Source organism: Phyllostomus discolor, chromosome 6 (genome assembly GCF_004126475.2).
Source record: "Phyllostomus discolor isolate MPI-MPIP mPhyDis1 chromosome 6, mPhyDis1.pri.v3, whole genome shotgun sequence".
Taxonomy (NCBI): Eukaryota; Metazoa; Chordata; class Mammalia; order Chiroptera; family Phyllostomidae; genus Phyllostomus; species Phyllostomus discolor.
The window spans coordinates 112,791,132-112,815,376 of NC_040908.2; the positions used below are offsets into that span (position 1 = coordinate 112,791,132).

The 24,245-nt window shown below is 39.9% G+C and overlaps 1 protein-coding gene across 3 annotated transcripts in view; it reads left to right on the top strand.

Moving 5' to 3' along the window:
• Nucleotides 1-5,291: 5,291 nt before the first annotated feature.
• The window catches only part of LOC114499443 (prolylcarboxypeptidase), an 89,211-nt gene continuing 70,257 nt past the window's right edge, over nucleotides 5,292-24,245 (top strand). The window contains exons 1-2 of one of the 3 annotated variants that reach the window (XM_028515630.2): nucleotides 5,292-5,986; nucleotides 6,419-6,601. In XM_028515630.2, coding sequence (XP_028371431.1) covers nucleotides 6,434-6,601 — 168 coding nt within the window. In that variant the 5' untranslated portion in view covers nucleotides 5,292-5,986; nucleotides 6,419-6,433. The remainder of the gene's footprint in view (nucleotides 5,987-6,418; nucleotides 6,602-24,245) is intronic. The other 2 variants (XM_036028744.1, XM_036028745.1) reach the window with 2 other exon arrangements.

Genomic DNA, 24,245 nt, shown 5'->3' on the forward strand with positions numbered 1-24,245 from the left:
ACACCAGGAAGACAAACAATCTAATTAAAAATGGACAAATGACCTGAATAGACTCTTCTCCAAGGACACATAGAAGGCCCATACACATATGAAAAAAACCTCAACATTACTAGAAATCGGAGAGATGCAAATTAAATCCCCAGTGAGGTATCACCTCACATCTGTCAGAATAGCCATCATTAATAAATCAGCAAACAAGTGCTGGTGAGGATGTGGAGAAAAGTGTACTCTAGTGCACTGTTGGTGGGAATGCAGACTGGTGCAGTCACTGTGGAAAACAGTATGGAGTCTCTTCACAAACTTAAATGGAACTGCCTTTTGACCCAGTGATTCCACTGGTGGGAATATATCCAAAGAATCCCAAAACACCAATTCAAAAGAATGTATGTACTCCTATGTGCGTATCAGCATTATTTACAATAGCCAAGATTTGGGAACAGCCTTAGTGCCCATCAGTAGATGAGTGGATAAAAAAAGCTATGGTACATTTATACAATGGAATACTACGCAGCAGTAAAAAGGAAGGAATTCTTACCTTTTGCAACAGCATGGATGAACTGGTGACTATTATGACAAGTGAAATAAGCCAGGTGATAAAAGACAAATACCATATAATCTCACTTGTAGATGGAATCTAAGGAAAAAAATAAACTAATGAGCAAAAAATTGGGTTGGTCAAAAAAGTCTGTTTAGTTTTTCCTGTAAAATAAGAGACATTTTTCATTTTCACCAACAATTTCATTGATTTGGATATTTTGAATACATTGACTACCTCCCAATGGATTCTACTGGGTAGAGGCCAGGGGTACTGCTAAACATCTTCCAATGTATAAGACAGCCGCACAGTAAAGAATTATTTGGCCAGAATGTCAATAGTACCGAGAAACTTCACAAAACACTTTTGACACATTTGATTAGGCACAGAACCTTCTCCATATACTGCACAAAATTTTTTTTTTGCATTTCAGTTGTATTTTTACTTTTCTTCAAATAATAAAGCATAATATGCCCAAAATATTTTGCATCTTCTTTCACCTTCAGTATTAAAATGGCTACACACAAAAAATTCACCAATATTGGTAACTTTAAAAAAAAAACACGCTGATATGAGAGCTGTCATAATACAATCTAACAAAATTGTTGAGTGAAGTTGAAGACAACTGAGTGCTACTACAGCCATTGAACAGAGAAAATTAAACCAACTTTTTGGCCAACTCAGTAGAATCAGAGGCAGAGAAACAAGGAACAGACTTGTAGCTGTAAGCGGGAAGGGGGGATGTTGGGACTAGTTGAAAGAAGGTGAAAGGACTAGACAAAGAACATATGCATCACCCACAGACATGAACAAAGGTGTGGGGATTGACTGTACAAGGAGAAAGCTGGGAGGAAGGGGGCAAAGGGGAAAAGTGGGGATGATTGTAATAACATAATAATAAAAAATTCAAATGAAAAAGAAAGACATTCTGAGCTAGCGGTGATGTAAGGCACCTTCAAAGCGTCCTTGCAAAATACTTAGCAGCAGATGCGTAGTAAATAGGTGCTACTCCCAAAAAGTACACTAGATGGCAGCAGAGAAGAACATTTCCTGGAAGTGTGTATCTGTGTGGCAGTCTTCCACTCTGCGAGTGTAGAGGGTCCCAGCCACAAGAGCTCTGGATTCTGCCTGTTGAGAGGGGTCCCACCTGAGAGAGTTGGAGGTCCTGTCATGTTATCTGAGTCCTCTGAGTGTGGGGTGAGTTCCCTCAAGAAAGAGTTGGAGATCCTTACACATCATCTCTGCATTTATTTAGTGTGGGATGTGAACTTATTTGAGAGAATATGGGGTGTCCTTTGACATTAGCCCTGAGTCCTGTGAGTGTAAAGAGGGTCATACATGAGAGTGGAGTGTCCAGTCACTACAGCTCTTGGTCCTGTGAGTGTTGCAAGAGGCCTCACTCTGAAACTGTAGGGTGTCCAGTGAGTATGAGGAAAGTTCTGTCCCTGAGATTTGGGGATCCTATCACCTCTGGCTCTTTTGAATGAGGGGAGGGGTCCTTCCTGAGATAGCAGGAAGTCTGGTCACATCAGCTCTGGTTCTGTGAGTGTAGAAGTAGGTCCTTTCCTGAAACAGTTGGGAGTTGTGTCACATCAGCCATGGGAGAGTAGTGGGTCTGATAATATCACAAATAATGACATATAACTATTTTTAAAGATGATCAGAGGAGAGAAATTACATAAAAGTGTTTTATAGAATAAACACCTAACCTATGGAATACCAATAGGAACTAGTGTTATGTAATGGTCTCCTTCAAGGGCACATACTTTGTCTAATTTCTCTAAAGACAGTCAAAAGAAGTCCCTGTGGAATGATTTACTAACCTTATATGAAAATTCTAGAAAGGGAAGAGAGAGGTAGGCAGGAGGTAGAAAATTAAATAACCAAAAAATAAAGAGACAAAACCGCTTTTTTGAGCCCTGGCTGGGTAGCTCAGTGGATTGAGCTTGGGCTGTGAACGAAGAGGTCACCGGTTCAATTCCCAGTCAGGGCACATGCCTGGGTTGTAGGCCAGGTCCCCAGTGGGGGACGTGCAAGAGGCAACTACACAATGGTGTTTTTATCTATCTCTTTCTCCCTCCTTTCCCTTCTCTCTAAATAAATAAGTAAAATCTTACAAACAAACAAACAAACAAAACCCTCTTTTGTCTGGGGAATTATTGGTGAAAAATATTTTTGAAAAATTACCCAGGAAAATCTTAGTGGTAGAGCATACAGTTTGTCCACTGTATTCATGATAGGTAAGGTACTATTCTAAGGATGCAGAAGAGGATAGGCTTACAGACAGAAAAAAAAAAGTTCATGTATTCAAGGAATTTAAAATCTACTGGCTAAGGCAAAGGAGCAAGTTCCAGACTTCCATACCTCAACTACTTACCTGAAAGCCAACTCTATTTGGATGTATCATAAAAATCTCAAGGCTTAATAAGTAAAAACCTTGATTTTTAGTTTCCTCTTAACCTCTTTACTTGTATTTTTCCCCATTTCAGTAAATGGTACTACTCTCCATCAGTAACTCATGCCAGATATCTAGGAATCACCCTTCATTCCTCTGTTTTCTTCAAGTCCCACATTATACCCAGAGGTAAATGCTGGAGTCTATTTTCATAACTAAAAACCATCCACCATCCAACCAACCACCTGCAGGACCCCAACATACTGGCACCACCTTAATGCAAATCATCATTATCTCCTGCTTATGTTGCTGCATTAGCCTCCTAATTAAGTGGTCTAGTCCCTTCCAATCTCTCCAGATACATCTCACACAACTGTATTTTCTGAATATACTCCAGGAACACTGGTCTTTTTTTAGGTTCTTGACCATGAAGTTGCCTTGGGGCCTTTGCACAACCCATTCATCCTGTAAGGTTCTTCCTTTCCTCTGTTAAATGGCTAGATCATTCTAACCTCTTAAACCTTAATGTAAGTGTCAACTTCTCAGGCCTTCCAGACCAACTGAATTTCAAATTTCAAATTGTTTCCTTTATTCCTCACATAAGCACATCCATAAAAGGTTTAAGCTCTATTAGGACAGGAATCCATCTTGTTGACTATTATAATCCCAGTACCTAGTGAAAGGGTAAAGTCAGAGCCATTTGCTGAGCAGGCCTATGACCTTGTTAAACACACTGCCATCTTACTCTTCTGAGTTTATGTCCTCAGGACTAGAAATTACTGGAAAGTGGGAACAGAACCTGATATCTGCCCCCGACAGCTGCAGGCAAAGGATAACAGTGGAGCAAACTGCAGCTTAAGCAAAATCACCATATACCTCCAGTGTTACAAGGCCCCCAACATCCCTGGGCTACAAAACAGCAACCCACCCCCCTTTTATAATCCAAAATCTAATCTAATAAAAGCTCAAAGCCCCTACCCCTCAGTGCTGGTGCATATATCCCCACCTAGCTCTTTACCTCTCTTGGGGAAGTAAAATAAAAACCTTACTCTCTGCGTTTTCTTCTCTTTGTGAATTCTTTCACAGCCTGTGTTGAAGTTCTTGGCACAGAGGAGGGAAGCACTTAAAAATTATCTGCAGAATGTCACTTGAGGTGGGGGAGGATGGTGCATTTGAGAAACTCAAAAAGACATTCTGTTTGGATGGAACCTAGGTCTAGAGCAGGGGTGCCAAACTCATTCACCGGGGCCACATAACCTCGTGGTTGCCTTCAAAGGGCCAAATGTAATTTCAACTCCTTAACAGTTAAGGAGTAGTTACATTTATGCAGTCCTACAATTATTTCAGCCCTTTGAAGGCAACTGCGAGGCTGATGTGGCCCCTAGTGAAAATGAATTTGACACCCCTGGTCTGGAGGGTGAAAGACAAAGCTGGAGAGACAGGCAAAGGCCGGACAGCAAGGGCCCTGTAAACCATGTTAAGAAGTTTAGATTTAAATCTGAGGGAAAATAGCAGTGAATCAAAGGTTTTAAATCCGGAGTGCTGATCAGATTTGAGCCTGGCAGCGTGGAGACTGGCTTGGAAGGTAACAAGACTGAAAGAAGGAAAACCAGCTCCGAGCTATTGCCATAGCTATTGCCATAGCTATACAGCGGTCACGTGACTAGCTAGAGGCAAGCGATAAGGAATTTAGAAATCTTTCATGTTTCTGCATTGAACACGTCACTGTTATTCACTTTTCCCTCCGGGCCATCAAAGTAGTTTGGAAAAGACCCATTTTCAGTACACATTACTGTCGCATAGCAGCTAGCTGAAAATTTATCTCTGAGCACCTGAAAAGCTGGAGTATTACCATTTCCTTTCCTGCATTTCCAGTTTCTGAAGCTCATCCGTGTGCAGTTCGGCAACACAGTAAATGCTCAAAAAACACTGGGTGAGCGATAACAACGAGCACTGTCTAAAATTAAAATGCTTGTGTTATTCACTCTCAACTCTCACTTAAGACCGCCCTCGCAGAGAAGGGCTAAGTGCAGTAAAAAATATCAAAGATGCTCCGAGTCTCATTCATTATGACGTTAAGGTGTTCGTTAGGAGTCTCCGGCCCCTCGCCCTCCCCGAGAACCTGCTCCCACAGCTACTCACCGGAGGAGGAGGACAGGGTACCTGCGCCGCCACGCTCCATAACTCAGGAAGGAGTCTGCCGAGTACCCGCCAAGCTTCCTCTACTCGAATCTCCCGCTTCCTCTTCCGCTAGAAGTGACGATTAGGGCACGTGTCCTTAGAGCCACGCCCAAGAAGGCGTCGCCGAGGGTGGAGACTAACCGAACTGTCTCGTGATCCTTGAAAACTACCATTCCCATCAAACTGGCTGTAAAGGCAGGGTTGACGGAAGTCCTTCCCGAGGGGTGGAGCAGTATAGTAGTTGGGTTTGGAGCCGCGGACTCTGCTGGGCTCAGGGATTCCCGGGAAGGGATGGGAGCGCCGTTTTGACTGAAGTTGAACGGGGCGACTGGAAGGAAGATGAAAACTGGCTGAAGGGAATTGGGGGAGCCGTGAAGAAGGAAGGAGGGCTCTGCTCGAGGGGATGGCGTGGCCAGCGGTTGGGGGAAACCCAAGGGGTGGCTTCGGGAATAAGGAGAAAGACGGAGCCTGATGCGGGCTGCGTGGAAAACGGAGGGGGGCGTAATCGGAGAAAGGAAACAGGACTAAGCGAGATTCGGGGGTTCCGTGGGCCGCGGGAGACCTCCATTAATGATAGGTTGTGTGGGCAACCCGGAAGTTTGGGTTGACCCTCTCCGAGTATCACAGGAGGTTAGACTTACATGATAGAGGTGCAGTCGAGGAGCCAGACGGAGCAGTCTGGGAGGCTGTGCTCCACTTACCCAGTCTGAGTGACCCAGTTTAAGCCCCGCACCTGTCTGAATTTGAGTTTACTCTTCTGTAAATGGGAGTAACAGTCATACACAGGCACAAGATTTCCGTGATGGTTGAGTTAGAGGAGATGCTGTGTGTGCTATTACGCCCAGTGATACAGTAACATGTAGTGGACGATCACGGTAGCTATTATTATTACCATTATATGGGTTTTGTGGAGGGCAAGAGGTGTGGCAATGGGAGTAAGACAGGGTAGAGTTTGGGGGTGAGGATAAAGGCGTGAATATAGGGTAACCAGGCAGAAAGGGGGAGATATAGTTAAAGATGTGACTCTGCGGTCAGGTAGTATGGGGCCCAAGGATGATAAGGGCAGATTTGGAGTGTGGCCGAAATGAAGGTAGACTCTTAAGTAAGGACAGTACGAGAGGGAAATGAAATGTGGCGGCGTCCTCTGGGACTGGGGTGGGAGCGGTGTGTCTTGGGTGACCTGGGTTGAGGTGGAGGGCGACTTCAGATTTCCCGCGGGAGGAGCCTGTTTGAGGGGGGCGGAGCTGCGGGCTGGGTGCGGCTCCGGCTGCGCTCATCTGCCGGTCTTCCTCTCTTCCTCACTGCAGCCTCCAGCCTGAGCAATGGGGTGCCCTGTCCTCCTGTTTCTGCTCCTGGCTTTCCTGATGCCGGGGGTTGCCATCCCCGTACCTCCAGCCCTAAGGGCTCTCAGCAACCTGCACTTGTCAACCAGCTTCACATCCCATCCCGCCGCAGTCGGGAACTACTCCATTCACTACTTTGAACAGAAGGTAAGGCAGGGTCGGGGTTGGGAGGAAGAGATTGGGGTTTCGTAGTTTCCCGCCCAACCTACAGGACCCTAAGCACCGGAGCCCACCCGGAATTTCAGTCCTAATGCCTAGGACTTGTCCGATCTTTGGATCACATCTTCCAGAGGGTGGCCCTAAGTCTTACAATCTCTTGTCCCATTACCAATAATTTACTATCAATCCTGGCTACACACTTTTCTGTAATTGACCACCACAATCACTTCCTTCTGTTCTCAGAGGATGCTCTAATTCAAATTCCCTTGACCTTCCCCCAAATCCAACTTATTTAATGCCAACTCTGGCCTCTACTCTGCGGTAAGTCATCCTTTGTCTTAAAGCTGCCCTCAAATACGAATTTCCGCTATTATTAGATGATATATAATATTCATCTTCAAACGCTAGCTTGTCATCTCATGCTCAGCTCAAAGTTGCTTTTGTAGCCCTTTTATTAAGAGTGTTTAACCTTGCCTATTCTCTGTAAGACTGAACATATATGTAGCCCCTGCTACATATATGAAAGTTGAAGCCTGTCAAGCTTTGGGAATGAAGTGGGGATGAGGGTTAGCATCTCAGATTCTGAAGCTTGGGTTTTGAAATTTAAGGGAGGCCTGATGACTTTGTGCTTGGCTGCAGCATGAGTTATTATTCTCCAACAAGACTGGATGGAAATATACATCCTGTGGGAAATGACAGGATCCCTTACAGCTCTGTATTTCTGGGTGCCTGTGTAAAGATAGGCAAGATTTGGGAGATGTTTGGGATTAGAAAGAATTCAAGAATCTGAAGTTTGGCTTTTGGAGTCCGATAGACTAGGCTTCCACTCATAGTTATGTGAGTTTGGGAAAGTTACAAGTACTTCCTTTTCTGAATCCAGTTTCTTGATCTGGGTATTTGGTAATGGTTGAATGAGAGCAGATGACATACATGTCTCTAGCAGAATATCTGTCCTCTGGTAGGCACTTATTAAATTCATGATTACCTCTGTAAGTTTTGAGTAGGAATTTGGGCTAGAGGGATAGCATAAACTTGTAGAATAATACATAAGAAATGTTTTTTCTCATGTATTAGGAAGAGGAAGCGAAAGCATTTTAATTTTAGCACAGGTGCCAGAAAAGAGGGGTCTTTTTCTCAGGCAAATCAAATTAATTCTCTGGGCTAGAGTTTCCTCATTTGTAAATTTAGAGGCTTGAAGAAGGGCCAGACTGTTTCATACTTCACTGAAGAAAGATAAGGACTCTATGGGGAGACATCTCAGAAGGACAGTGGGTGAAGGCCCAAGTGGAGGCCAAGTTAAAGTGCCCCAGTTCTCCCTTTCTCCCTGACCTCTTTCAGCCTGAGCTTTATGCTTTTATCTGTTTTTGTACATGACTATTTGCAGCACTCCATTGCTAAAGTAATGTTGAAGGGGAACTATTGGAATTGAGGATCTCTAAAATCCCTTTAGGAATGATGAAAAAGAACCACCAGTGGACAAGAGAATGAAAGGGTAGAAAAGACCGAAAGATTTGTTAGCTTCTAATTAATATTTCCACATAGCAGATTCCTTTCTTGACCACTTCACTCTTTAGAAATTAATTTAAGGTTAGTTATTTTTCCATTTTGGTGATTTACAAAATCTGTTTGGCTTTACTCAGCCACCCCTTTCCCTCTGGCCTATATATAAAATTTAGTTCATATTTTAGGATACAGATTCCCCATATATCTTTATTATCATAGCAATAATTTTATTTGCATCAACTCCAATTGAATTTTATTTCATTTTTTTGAGAAAAACTTCCACATATGTATTTACTGCATAATAATAGTTATAGCAGGTGACAGTTTCTGGACGATAGCTTTTTAGTGGGGCTAACTATATATGTGCAAAATCAACTTTATTGTTTTTTAGGTGGAGCACAAGGAATGCTTTTATGCCATTTAATAATAAATATTATTACAAGGCTCAGTTTTTAGTCAATGTTTAATTTTTATCAAGTGTTATAATAATTTTCTTTATCTGTGGTTATATCTGACCAAGCTATTTCCCAACTGTCCTTATACACATATAAGCTTCATGAATGGTTTCAGTAAAAAGGCTTAGCCCATGATGATCCTGTTCTGCTCCTGCTTAAAAATCCTTCATAACGCTGATTGTTTGAAAGGTAAAGGTCAAACTCCTTGGTATTGTTCCTCACCATATAAGCAACCGCAGTTGGCCTTTCCTGTTTCATATCCTGTCATAAACCTCTGTACCCCCCAATACACACATATTTGCAACATAGAACATATACTCAGTGGGATTTTACTGTGTCAGAAATTCTGTCTGGAATACCATCCCACTTCTCCACTAGTGAAATTTAAACCTCTGTCCCGGCTGCAATGTCACCTATTTTATGAAACCTTCTTTATTTCAGGGCAACTTTTGTTGGTCTGTTTCTCACTCTGCACACTGATTATTTTGTATGTGTTCCTTCCCTACCCTCCTGCCCCAGTAGGTAGTATTCTCTAGTATCCAGAAGAGCTCATAAAAAAAATATAAAGTACAAAATAAATATTTGTTGAGGGAATGAATGAATGACTAACCAAAGAAAGTCTAAACAAAACAAAGTGACACAAATAAGTTTTTATTTTCTTTTTTTATCTTTTACTTCTATTTGTGTGTATGTGTGATAGGCTGTTGAGTTGGCTCTGAATTCTGGAAACTCTGAATGAGTGATGTTCAGAATGTCCTGCCGTCACTAGCCCTGCTCAGCTCCTGAAGACTTGAGCTCATGGCTTCGTTTATGGAATCAATCTATCTCATATTGATCTTCCTCTGTTCCTGCTGCCTTCTATTTTTCTTAGCATTATTGTTTTTTCTCTGCCCTCTTGTGATGTGCGGAAGTAGGACAGCTTCAGTTTTGTCATTTTTGCCTCCAGCAGTGTTTTAGGCTTAATTTGTTCTAGGATCCACGTATTTGTCCTTCTGGCGGTTCAGGGTATTCATAGAGCACCTCCAACACTGTATTTCAAATGAATCAAATTTTTCCTATCAGCTTATTTTCCTCGCTGTCCAAATTTTGGCATCTGTACACATAATAGGGAATATGAGGTGTGGATAATCTTAACCTACATCTTTAATGACACATCTTTGCACTTGGAGATTTTTCCCAATTCTCCCATTGCTGGTGTCCTTTTGAGTCTCAGCCTTCTCTTCATTTTATGGCTTCAGTCTCCATTTGAATTAATGATCATACCAAGTTAAGCAAAATCTTTACCAATTATGTTTCCTATTCTTTCAAAGACTTCAGATGTTGATTTAGTAGGAATACTTTATTTCTTTTAGCTAAAATAACTGAATCAGGAAACCAGACAAGGGACAATACCTCATTTGGGCATAACAAGGCTCTGGGTACACGTGCAATCCTAGTGTTGTAAAGGACTCCTTGGGATGTATGGCTTGTGGTTATAACATTTCTCTGTTTCATACTACTCTTCACTTCCCATGCTAGCCCTGTGGGGAAGGGAATGGCTTCCTTCAGGCTGTCATTTTTCTGAAACAGAGAGTAATATCTACGGTATTAGCCAGAGCTCTCTAGAGAAACAAAACCAATAGTGTGTGTGTGCGTGTATGTGTGTGTATTTCCACAAAGAGATGAATTTATTTTAAGGAATTGTCTCATATGATTGTGGAGGCTTGGTAAGTCTAAAATGTGCAGGGTAGGCACACAGGCTAGAGACAAGGGAAGAGTTATAGTTTGAGTCCAAAGGCAGTATGCTTGTAAAATTTCTTTTTGCTTAGGACAGGTCAGTCTTGTGATATTTAGGTTTTTATCTGATTGGACGAGTCCCACATACATTATGGAGGGTAAATCTGCTTTACTCAAAGTCCACTGATGGAAATACTAATCCTATCCAAAAAACACCTTCACAGAAACTTCCAGAATAATGTTTGATTAAATACCTGGTCATAGTGGCCCAGTGAAGTTAAAGTGTAAAATTAACCATCACATCTACCAATGTTGTTGTGAGAGTTAAGTATGGTAGCACATGAAAGCAAATGTACAGTGCCTGGACCATGGTATGAACTTAAGGAACTTAATAGAGAAGTGCTGATTCCTTCTGCATTCTGTCCTAAAAGAACCCTCTCCATAGTATTATATATTTCAGATTGATCAAGATGCATGGCAGTTGTGGCTGTGGAAATGCTTCTTCTAGAAAACTAGTGGCCAGTCATCTATACTCAACTATTCCTATCTAACTACCAACCAGTGTTTATGTTAGAATGCTACATCTTGCCCCAGCATTGAGCTCATGGCCACTGACTGCTGCAGCTCGCTTAACATCTCCTTCCTCATCTGCTGTGAGGCAGTATCAGTGGGCTAAGCTATTTCTATTTACGTACATCCCTTACAGTTCTAATTTCAGTTCGTATTTTAGGTTCCCCTTTCCTACTCTTGTCACAGTGGCCCTGATGGCTAGTAAATGTATCTATGTCTAGCTCCTTGGCCCCTTGGAAGATCCTATTGCTCTTTCTCCTGCTGCTCTTCTTAGTTGGTCCCCTCTTCTCTTCAGTTTGTCTATTGATGGCCTTCTCCTTATACCTGGAGTATGCTATCACAGATATTATGTTAATTCTTAACTGATTTCTGTTTTTGCTCACAGAATTATTGTCAGAAAGAGTCTTAGAGATTGTGTAATCTACCCTTTAGAAATGATGACTTGACCATGATCTAAATTATGTAGGGTCAGGAATTTGATAGAGCTTGAATATCATACAGGTTTGAGAATGAATTCTATTTTTACCTCACCAACTTCCTTCTTCTCTCCCTCCCTCCCTATCTATCTTCCTTCTCTCCTCCCTGTCCATCCTTGAGGATATGTTGTTTAGTGATTTTTAGAGAAAGGAAGGGAAAGACAGAGACAGAGAGAGTGAGAGAGAGAGAGAGAGAGAGAGAGAGAGAGATCAATTTGACAGAGAAACATAGATTGGTTGTCTTCCATATATTCCCTGAATAGGGACTGAACCCACAACCTTTTGGTATATGGGATGATGCCCCAATCAACTGAGCCACCTGGTCAGGGCTACCTGAGTAACTTCAGATAAGTTACTCTGAGCTGCCATTTTTATAATTAGCAAAATGGAAATAATTATACTACCCATTCTATGCATTTGTTGTGAAATGAGCTGGTATGTGTAATGTGCTTATTTAGCACAGTTTATATAACTTAGTAAACACAGGCTTGGTAAGTCTAAAATGTGCAGGGTAGGCACACAGTCTAAATATGATATATTATCATATGATATTTTATATTATAATCTTATTATTTTTTATTTTAGAGAGAGAGAAAGAGAAACATTGATTTGTTGTTCCAGTTATTTATGCATTCATTGGTTGATTCTTGTATGTGCCCTGACCAGGGATCAAACCCACAACCTTGGCATATTGGCATGACACTGTAACCAACTGAGCTACCAGGCTTTAGTATGTACATGGCTTTAATTTACTCCCTCTCTAATCAGAATAAAATATTTAAATAATCCTTTATCATTACCTAAAATAGTTATTCTGAAAAATATGAAAATCTGTATGAACTCTTTTCTGTTACAAATATAGTACTTCTGTGTCTTTTTTATCAGTAGGATATAACTTGATACACTTGTAAATAAGGAATAGAAACTAACTTTTTTCTTTGTTTCAAGAAACATTTTCTTCAGTACAAGACTTGTACATTCAAGAATCATTTTCTTCAGTACAAGACTTGAAACATAAAGAAAGGTGTATGACAATATTTCCATTTTTTTCTTTGCTATTTTGAGTTTGGTAAATTGTGGAGTAGAAAATATGATAATGTGACTTCTGGCTAAGATGGAGGTGTAGGTAGATACACTTTGCCTCCTTGCATAACCAAAAGAAGGTCATCAACAAATTTAAAAAGAAAAAGTAACCAGAACTGCCTGAAATCAACAGTATGGAAGGTCTGACAACCAAAGAGTTAAAGAATAAACATTCATACAGGAGGGGCAGAGACAGGCAACTGGAGGCAAAAGAGGACTTGTGGCAGGCGGTGGCTGGAGGATGGGGCAGGTGAAATGGTGGCGGTGGACCAGGTGGTTCCACATTGTGTGCAGATAAACCAAGGAACAACTGGCAAAAAGACAGACTGTGCAACCCAGGGTTCCAGTGTGGGGAAATAAAGCTTCAAAACCTCTGACTGAAAAAACCTGTGGGGATTGCAGTGGTGGGAGAAACTCCCAGCCTCACAAGAGAGATTGTTGGAGAGACCCACCCACTTGGGAATCAGCACCAGAAGGGCCCAACTTGTTTGTGGGTAGCGGGGGAAGTGACAGAAAGGCAGCTGAGAGCCAAGCAAACAGCATTATTGCCTCTTGGACCCCTCCCCCACAGACAGTGCCACAGTGCAGTGACTTGGGTCACCCTGCCCTGGCGAATACCTAAAGCTCCACCCCTTATTATATAACAGGTGTGCCAAGAGAAAGAATTATGGCCCAAATGAAAGAACAGATTGAAGCTCTGAAAATATAACTAAGCAATGAAAAGATAGTCAACCCATTAGATGCGGAGTTCAAAACACTGGTAATCAGGATCCTCACAGAAATGGTTGAGTATGGTTGCAAAATAGAGGAAGAAGTGAAGTCTATGCAAAGTGAAATTAAGAGAAATGTACAGGGAATGAACAGTGAAGGGAAGGAAACTGGGACTCAAATCAATGATTTGGGCCAGAAGGAAGGAAGAAACATTCAACCAGAACAGAATGAAGAAACAAGAATTCAAAAAAATGAGGGCAGGTTTAGGAACCTCAAGGACAACTTTAAACATTCCAACATCCAAATCATAGGGATGCCAGAAGGAGAAGAGGAGGAGCAAGAAATTGAAAACTTATTTGAAAACATAATGAAGGAAAACTTTCCCAATCTGGAAAAGGAAGTAGACTTCCAGGAAGACCAAGAAGCTTGGAGAGTCCCAAAGAATTTGGACCCAAGGAAGCACACACCAAGGCACATCATAATTACATTATCTGAGACTAAAGGTAAGGAGAGAATCTTAAAAGTAGCAAGAGAAAAAGAGACAGTTACCTACAAAGGAGTTCCCATAAGACTGTCAGTTGATTTCTCAAAAGAAATCTTGCAGGCAAGAAGGGGCTGGAAAGAAGTATTGAAAGTTATGAAAGGCAAGGACCTACATCTAAGGTGACTCTATCCAGCAAAGCTATCCTTTAGAATGGAAGGGCAGATCAAGTGCTTCTCAGATAAGGTCAAGTAAAAGGAGTTCATGATCACCAAACCCTTATTATATGAAATGTTAAAAGGACTTATCTAAGAAAAAAAGATGATCAAAACTATGAACAGTGAAGTGACAACAAACTCATAATTATCAACAACTGAACCTAAAAACAAAAACGAACTAAGAAAACAACTAGAACAGGAACATAATCACAGAAGTGGAGATCATATAGAGGGTTGTTAGCAGGGAGGGGGAGGGGAGATGGGGGAAAAGGTACAGGGAATAGGAAGCATAAATGGTAGGTACAAAATAGACAGGGGGAGATAAGAATAGTATAGGAAATGGAGAAGCCAAAGAACTTACATGTATGACCCATGGACATGAACTAAGGGGGAGGAATATTGGTGGGAAGGGGGTACAAAGCAGAGGAGGATAAAAGGAGAAAAGAAATGAACAATTGTAATAGCATAATTGATAAAATATATTGATAAAAAATAAAAAGAAAATATAATAATGTATCCTTTTAGTTTTTTGCAGGTACCTTCTCTTCTTAATTATATTAAATCTAACCCTATCTCTCTGATACCTGAGTTTTGAATATTTCACCAGTTAATGGTAAAATGCAATGTCAGTAAAAATTAATTTTAGGTTTTGCATTGTCATGTTTTTATCCCTCAGCATATGATAAGGACTTCATGCCTTAGGCACTTTAAGTATTTTCAAAGTGAGTGCTCTAGTATCAGCTCATGTTATGACCTTGGGCAAGTTGCTTACCTCTAGATATTTGTTAATATATAAGATAAGAAGATTGGATTTGCTCATCCCTGACATAATTTTGTTCACTGAGTGCCTCTTGTCAATGGAGCACGGTATTAGGAGCAATGAGGATGTGGGCACAAGTCTATTTTTTGCCCTATCATTAATTGCCTTTGGTATCATACCAAAAGAATTTTGCCATCTCAATTTTGAATAATACATGTCAAGTGTTTTTTAAATTAAAAATCAGCTCTGCCACTGACACAATATTTAGAACATAGAATGTAGTGTGTATGTTTATGACTTTAAAAGTTTGCTTGGTTATGAGTGGATTAGAGAATAAAAAAAAATTATAAGTAAGAAGAATTATTGATGATATGTGTTCTCTTGTCTTCATTCCTAATGCCTTGCATGGTACCCTCTACATACTAGCTCTTAATAAACTTTTTTGAATGGAAAATATTGCCTACAAATTAAAATGAATAAAGAGTAAGAGGCAGGAGAGTAAAGTGAAATATGTAATTCATGTGTGTCTAATGCATTAAATTTTAATAATCTACCGCCATTTATTGAAAGTTTTATATGCCCTAAATGCTCTAATAAGTACTTAATAAACATTCACTTACTTAATCCCTGTAGCTGCTCTGTGAGGTAGATATGATTATTGTCCTACTTTATAGGTGAGAGAACTACAGTCAAACCTTGGTTCTCACATTTCCCACCTCAAACAATTCAGTTCTTAACCAAGTTTACAAGAAAAATGTCTCAATGTCTTGGTTATAGAACAGAACTTCAATTCTTGACCTGACAACCTTTTCATGCTGATACCTGTATGATCAGTCATGCTTCTCTCAGACGACAAAGGGGATTCAGTTTTTGAACAAATTGCTTCTTCAACAACCTTCTGGTATGAATTAGGTTCAAGAACCAAGATTCCACTGTTATCACATACAGAGATTAATTTACATGTTCAAGATAAATTGCTAAACTGTACCATTTTGTTTTTCTGAAAATAAACTCTTGACAAAGTTCTAGTTCTAAAATAAATGTCACTACCTTGTTTGATGTGTAAGTCAGGCTAGGCTAGGTTGTGTTGCTGTAACAAAACTCCAAAATTTTTATGATGTAACCCAACAAAAATTTATGATGCATGTTATATTTCCATTGGGATGAGCATTCTTTTGGAGACTGAGGGACTGATGGAAGGTTTTTCTCAGTATATGCTCTCATAATCACTATACCAGTGGAAAAAGTGCTTGGAAGGACTGTGCCAGCAAGTCCTGAAAATGACACATCTCCTCTTTTCACAGTTCATTGGCCAGAACAGGTTTAATTGCTGCATTTAACCACAGGGTGGGGAGACAAAAAGGAGTGACTTTGGAGGGCCAAGAAGGAGCTGACATACTCAATTAGTCACTTACCCGCCCACCCATCCACCTACACAGAATTCATCCAATTCCTTTTACGTTTTGGGTAGTGGGGTAGGTCTTAGGGAGGCTGTGATAAATTATATCATGGAGGACCTTACGTTGTACTTGTTGACCATTCCAGTAGCACATACTCAAACCTATGTTTGAAAAATGTGGAAAAGCACTGATAAATTGGCATACATATGGTAGCAACTCAGATTGCTTCAAAGAATATTTCAAAGTAATTTGAATATTGCTTCAAAGTAAACCAGTGAGGGTTGTTTACTTAATGTTTGCTCTTATCATCATAGTTCACCGACCTGATGTGTATGTACATTGAAGCACATGATAAAAAAAGGAATTAATTTATTTATACTGTCATTCAGTAATTAAGAATGTTTTGCCTATATATTTTTAATCCTCACTTGATGATATGTTTATTAATTTTATATAGAGAGGAAGGGAGATAGGAGACCACATTGATGTGGGAGAGAAACATCGATCGGTGCCTCTTATATACTTCTGAGCTGGGGATCCAACCGCAACCTAGGTGCATGCTCTGACTCAGAACTGGCAGCCGTTTGGTGTATGGGAAGACACTCCAACCAACTGAGCACTCAGCCAGGGCTTGCCTGTGTTTTTTATAATAAAAGATACAAAATGATACTTTAATAAAAATCTTAAGTATACTTTGTACATATTGGTTAATTGTTTAAACAAAAAGGCAAATTCTACATTGACAATCTAAATATTATTGGAGAATTTATAAAACTCTTTTTCTTCTTCTGGTTTACAATTTAAGAAAAGTTCTAACCCGACTGGTGTGGTTTAGTGGATTGGGTGTCATCCCACAAGCTGAAAGTTCGCCAGTGTAATTCCTGGTCAGGGCACATGCCTGGTTGTGGGCCAGTGTCCACGGTTGGGGGCATGCAAGAGGCAGCTGATTTATGTTTCTTTTTACATATTGATGTTTTCTCCCCCCTTTCTCCCTCCCCTCCCCCTCTCTTGAAAATAATAAAATATTTGAAGGAAAAATAAAAAGAAAAGCCCTGTAGCTTATGAGTAGTGAATGAATGGGCATTTATTGGTTTTCTAACATGGGCCAGGTATTATGCTAATCCCTTTTACATATCTGTTTTGAATGATCATAATTGCTTAAAATAGATATTATAATTGAAGGTCATAGAGATTATCTTGATCAAATCATTAAGCGACAGTATTATGAGTTACATTTTAACCTATGATCTTTCTTTTAATTGGCATCTAAGCAGTGATAACAAAACTGGTGTCTCTGTAACCCCTATATTACACATGCAGTCTCTACAATAATACTATGGGGTAGATATATCATCATTTTAAGAGGTGACACTATTGAGGTTTAGAAAGATCAAAGGAAGAAAAACATCCAAAATTTCCCTCTTGTATATATCCTCATTTCTCATTCCAGATTGTGGATGATTTGTGGCATATCCATAAAATGGAATACTCTTACATTAGCCCACTACAAATGGTAGACCTGAAGTATATCTGACAGTGTGGGGAAATGTTTATGAATTGTTGATAAAAGCAAAGCAAAAGCAAAATAGAAAACTGAATATACAGTGTGTTTCCAAATTCATTTATTCAGTTTTTATTAAGTGTCTACTGTGTGCTAGGCGTTGTTCTAGGCACTGGGGGAAGATCATTCAAGGCATAAAGAAGAGCAAGTAAAAAAAAAAACAACAAACCCTGAGGTGAATGTGTACTAGGCATGAGCAACTTCAAGGATGTTAGTATGGCTGGAGAGACATCCCCAAGGGTGAGAGTAGTAGGGGATAAGGACAATGAGGAGGAGAGAGAACATAAATACTCCTCTAGCAGAGAAGGAAAGTAAAATGGACTAGGGAAAGAGTTTGATTGGAAGGCTGCTTTGAAGTCTCATGCAAGTTAGTAAGATCAGTTGACGTGGCTGTATGTTTCTCTAGCTACATTTAGTTTCTTGGGTGTGAGTGTGGAGTTGGTGGAGAATTCTTTTTAACCAGGATTGCCCTTTTGCAAAATGACTAAAACGAAGTGAGAAACAGACGTGGGGACTGAAGGTGTATATAAAGGAATGATTATGTTCATGGACCATGGAATTTAAGCCACATAAAGAGGGGTGTGAGATGAGTTGAGGGACAGTGAAAAGGTGGATTATATGAGGTTGAAGGATTTGAGGAATCATAGTAGAGAGGGAGTGAGGTAAAAAAATATGAAGAAATAGAATGTTTGAAATTGACTGTATGGCGGGATTGCAGTTACCGTGAGTAACAAGATCTAGAGTTTAACCATGGGTTAGTGACTTAGGTAGGCTGAAGACAAGATCATTGGAGGAGAGGATAAAAAAGAACTAAGGGCCTAGGATATTGAAATCATTAAGAATTTTAAAGGTGTCATGTTGGAGTGATGGTGAACACAGAACTAAAATCTCAGGGAATGAGGGAAAGTGAACCAGGGGGCAGTAGATGATCATAACCAGTGGGGTAGTAAGGTGGTATAGTCTTATGACATAATATTTAGAGGCAGTGAGTTAGGGATGATGGTTGGGGGATAGAATTAGGAATAAGAGTAACCTATTCTCACTTACAGGCCCAGTGGTGGGAGAGGTTTGAGAGGGAAAAATCAGCTACCACTTGAGAGGGTCAAATATGTTAAAAAATATACTTATAGCTACACAGAAGAAAAGTAGATGGAAATGTACTAAAATGTACTAAACTGGGTGATGTTTTATTTTATTCTTTGTACTATTCTGCGTTTTCCAAATTGTATATAATGAACCTACATCATTTCATAATCCATTTTTTAAAAAGTGTTGTTAAAGAGGCAGTTGACCTTCCTGGCTCACATTGGCAGTAGGTGGCAGCGTTTAGAAGGGGGCCTTTAAACTCCAGACTGCAGATGTAGTGCCATAACTCTTGGTAAACACTTGGACTACTCTTGCTCCCCTCTTGTTTCCTAGCCATGGCTGCTTGGCATCTTTTTTTTAATTATTTTATATCGTCTTCCATACACATCTGGGAACAAGAAGGAAGAACTGCTTTGAGTGGAGATAGAGCGGGGGAAAGGACAATGTTCTCTTCTACCTCATTTCATTATAAGGTATTACTAGATGAAAGAGGAGAATGGTGAGAGGAAATAAAAGAAAGGTTTCCAGAGGTACTGGCACCTGTGTGAAAGAGAGGGGAAAGAGTTAAGGTCACCTAAATAGGACCAGAGCGTGTATTTTCCTAAGTCTCTAATCCCTCCTGTCTGTCTGCTTTTCACAGATAGGAGCTCATGGTTCCTCTCAGGGCTACTTCACAGATCATTTCCAAATCCATAGTTGCAGACTTCTCTCTCATGTGCTTCGATCCATTTATGTAGGAATAATCATAATAGTAATAATAAATAGTATTTATTGAGCTCTTGTTATGTACTCGGCAGTGTTCTAAATTCTTTACACCTATTAGCTCATTAATTCTCACAGTGACCTTATGAACTTTTGATTCTGCTATTCCCAATTTGTGGAGAAACAGGCATCAAGTGTTATTTGTTTTTATCATGACCTCAATTTGCTCCCGATATTTTTGTTTGGAGGTTGTGTAGGTCTGACTCAGAAGCAGACTCATCTGATTAGATGATGACTTGGTCCAACCTTCTTCTGTTGGCACTGTTATCATTAAAAAATATTGAGGATCTTTATATATGCCGGGCATGGTACTGGAGGCAACAGATGGACTGCTCATGTGGAGCTTATTTTCTGATCAGGAAATAAGTAAATATTAAGCAAATAAACTAATTATAGATTATAATGATTATCTTGAAGGAAATAAGCAAGGTGATGTATATGTACATATGGGATACAGTAGAAGGAAAAGGCTTTATTTTAGGAAGGTTTTTCTGAGGAACAGACACTGGATCAGAAAGGGAACAGGATTATAAAGTCCCTAAAGCTTGAAATATCAGTTATTTTTGGCTCTTATGTCTTCCATACTCCTTGTAATTACCAAGTTGGATTGATTCCATCCTCAGAGTGTATCTATTATTTTCACTTGTATGACCCTCACTCTTTGTTATGACCTCTGTTACTGCCTCCCTGTACTTAGAGTTTTTAAATTGGTTCTTTGCTACCTACAGTGTCCCCTCCACTGCAGTCTCTATAGATCACAGTAATCACCACTCCTCTAGTCAAAGGATTCTTCTGCTCAGAACCTGCAATGATTCCTTATTGTTTGCTTTATTATGAACAAAATCCTTTAGCATTCAGGACTTTCCACCCTATGGCCCCAGCCATTTTCAGGTTGCTAATCTACTTTGTTCATGTGTCCCTTCCTTGTTTTTTTTTTTTTTTTTCTTTTTTTTTTTCTGTGCTTTAGTCCACATTGCTCTCTTTGCCTGGAATGCTTGTCCTATGCTCTTCCTTTCTTTATCAATCCCATCTCAGACATCGCCTCTTGGGGCCATTTCTTAATCTTTTGGATAGTGTGTGAGTGTGGGTACAGAGCATGAGTCCCCTGAAAGTCGGGAAACAACGCCAACAGGCAGGATTGGGGGAAGGAAAGAGCAGAAGGTACAACATTTAGGCACCTTACATAACAAAGGGAAGATTAACAGCCTTGCCTTCCTGAAGCTATAAAGAAGATCTTGAAAGCTGCAGAATTGTGTACATGACTGTGAGAAAGTGCACAGGCAGAGTGACTTGTGACATAGTGGAGGTGGGGGAAAGCTCCTAAGGTGCCTCAGATGTCCTTACATTGCTGGGAACTCTTGCCTTAAAGATGGAAGCCAAAAGAGGGTCAAAGACACTGGGGAGCTGACAAAAATGTCAGATACTAACATACCATAGGAAGGACCAGATAGGAGGTCACATAGGAAGTTCCCAGCCAAGCATTTAAATTGGGGTGGGCTGGAGGTCAGAGGAGGAGGTCTGCAGAGAGGCCTGCAGAGAAGGCGGTCACAAGGAGGTCTGCCTGGGAGGTCTGCCTGAAGAAGAAGATGGCAACAGAGTTGATGGAACTGTGGGGACTGCTTTGCCACCCAAATGTGTGAGAGATGCTTGGAGCTGAACTGCGACCAGGAATGCTGAGCTGCAGACTTCTGCATCTCTGAAAAATGTACATGAAGTCATTCTCTTGGTATGGTGACTCTTGGTGCAGGGCTTTAGAGCTTGGTGTAAGCTCTCTCCCTCTGGGTTTTTGACATTTGGACATTCTGGGCTTCTGGCCCTCCTCCCCACATGGATGGGAATGATTGTGGGACCAGGAGATACAGGGCCTTTTAGGGGTTTAGACCCCACAGGGGATGGGAATCCACTCCTGGAGGCAGGGTCCCACACAGGAACATCTGCTTCCCTCGGCTCCCACCTCAAGGACAGTGTAACATGGTACATGATTTCCTGAACTGCTACATGGAGGCTGAGAACAGTGCCCTCCTGATCCTGAAGGAGAGCTGCTGTGAGAGGATGGGGACTGAAACCTTGTGCATATTCCAGAGAGGATGGACATCTGTTTGTGTGACTGGCTGATGGACAGATAAGGATATAGGGAGCTTTTGGGCATGGTTTTGGCTTGTAGCCTTTTGGGAAGTAAGGGAAGTTCTAGATCTCATAGTAGAGGAGAGAGGGCTCTGAACATGAGTGCTCTCAGCCCCACAAGGTTGGAACCTGTTAATAAAAACATGTTTCCTTCAACACTAATTGTTGAGTTATGTAGATTTAAGGCACCAAGTAGCCAAGCCCCAGTTTGCTTGGATATATTATGGGAAGGGTCTTTCTTTAGCTTTGTGTTTAAAATCTTTCATATATTTTTTTTATCTCTTTTATTTTATATTCTTCTTTTAAACTTTTTTAAGAGCAGGGGCCCTGTTTTGTATGTATCCATACTCTTCCACAGCATACTGTACCTTTTACTTAACCCTGTGGTGGTTATGGCTGATTTAAGAGATGCAAACAAACTCTTTTTAAAATATTGTTACATATATTGGGCGCATAGGTTCAAGGTCATGACCAGCAGCACATTTGTATATGACTAATGTCAAGCCATAATGTTTAAGCCATCAGTTTGGTTATAACGTGCGTTTTGTAAAGGTGTGTGATAATTCAATAGTAAATTGCATCTGAGAGAGAGTTCGAACTCCGAAGTCAGTGTTGGTGTAGTAGGTTTCTTTTTTTTTGTTTGGTTTTGTTTGTAGGTTTGTTTGGTTTTCTTTGTAGGTTTGTTTGCAAACTTTGAAGTCAGTGTTTTTTTTTTTCTCTCATTTACTGTTGAAAATGGCTGGGAAAAATATATCTGTTTGATAATCCTAGAAATGTTGAAGAACTTCATTGAATACTACTGAGTCCAATGATGAGAATGATAGAGTTGAATGTGAAAATGAGAGTGATTTAGAATGTCAACAGAAGAGATACTTGAACCTGTAAGGAATTTTTGGTGAGCTTGTTTGAGCCAACTTGACAATTGCTGGAAAGCAAAGTCTCAGCAGGTTGAGAAATGCACCAGAGAATGGCAGTTTAGCACCTTATTTTATACATTACAATGAAAGGAGGGGACATAAGGGATTACATGAAATCCATTGGTGATAGATTAGGGAGGCAGGAGAAATCAAAGCAGGGAAACCTCTGGGATTAGATAAAAGGTAAAATGATAGACACATACTTCTTTTACATAGGTGGGTACAGGATATTTAACAGTCAACAATTTAACATGATAACAATGAGGGGATTTATGGGTCTCAGCTCTGGTGCTGTGGTTGTGCCTAAGGGGATCATGAAAAAAAAAAGGAGTAACCTTGACATTGCAAAGGTATATTAATCATAGAGGCACAAAAACAAAGATTGACCTTTGTTAGGGAAAAGTACTGACCCGGGACATGCCATGGCTACTTGCCATGAACTGCTTTTAGTTAGTAAGTTTTGATTTCAGACCATCCATTGTGGTTAGTTTAGGTCTCTGAGTTTGTAAGCCTGCCTTGCAGGACACTCCTGAGCTTGTCAGGTAATATGTGGGCCCCTCTTCTTCCATAAGAAGATGAAGATTATGTGAAAGTTGTTCAGATGATTCAGATATCGAGCATGATATTTTCAGTGAAGAATGTGAGGATGAATTAGATATGAATGAAGAATATTTTTGGGGGGAAAGGATAAAGAAAATGGAGGAAAAATCCAATAAGAAGACAAAAATTGAAAACAGCTGTAGAATATTTTGTGTCACTTCTGTTCAGCCAAATGTGAAAAATGTCAAGACAGAACTTGAAACTTGGAACTTCTGATTGTAAATAATATTTTAGATCTCATCTTATTATATACAAATAAATACATCAATTCTATCTCCAGTTGGTTTTCATGGGAAAGAGATGCTAAGCAAATAGACAAAACCAAATTGAAAGCATTTTTAAGCCTATTATATTTAGCTGGTCTACATCGCAGCAGTCTGCTAAATTTGCAGGATTTATAGTCTATAGATATGGCTCCCTTGACAAGCAGAAAAAGAAAAAGATGTGTTATGTGCTCTGCATCCAACATGAGTCACTTATCCAAACATTTTTGCAAGTGTTGTGAAAAGTATTTATGCCTTGAGCATAGCAGTATTGTGTGTGATGACTATTATAAACATTTTGTAAAGACAACTATTGAAGATTCTGATTAATTAAAGACATTTTTTCACTGTATTTTTCAGCAATATCCACATTTCTGTTATTTGAAAAGAAAAATTTTTATTCTTTATGTTTTTATATTTCTTTGTGTAATAATTTCTGGATTATAACTGAAAATAAATTATAATGTTATGAACTTTATTATATAAGTATAATAAGTGGAAATTTGGCGTGTTTTAAAATTACTTTTTTGCATTTCAGCACATACTAATAATGAATATCTCTCAGATACACATGAGCTACACTCTAATTTTTCTGACTGCAACCTCCATAGGGTTAAGGGTTTCAATTTCACAAATGTTTGTTGAATCTATATCTTTATTCCTCATTCTTTCCCTGCCTCCTTATACACTGAGGTAAGGAAGGTGTGTAGGTGTGTTGGGAGAGGAAGAATATGAAAATTTGATTCCCAACTGATGGAAAATCCTCTAGGGGAACAAGGTAGATTGTCACATAAGTAAAAACACTCCTACTTATTCTTATTCTCTTATTTTAATGATCTGGAAGCTGTGACTACTTGTCTGTGCTTTCTCACAAATATGTACAGAAAAAGAGTCATGGGATGGAGTGCAACCATTTCTGTTTTTTTTTGTTTTGTTTTGTTTTGTT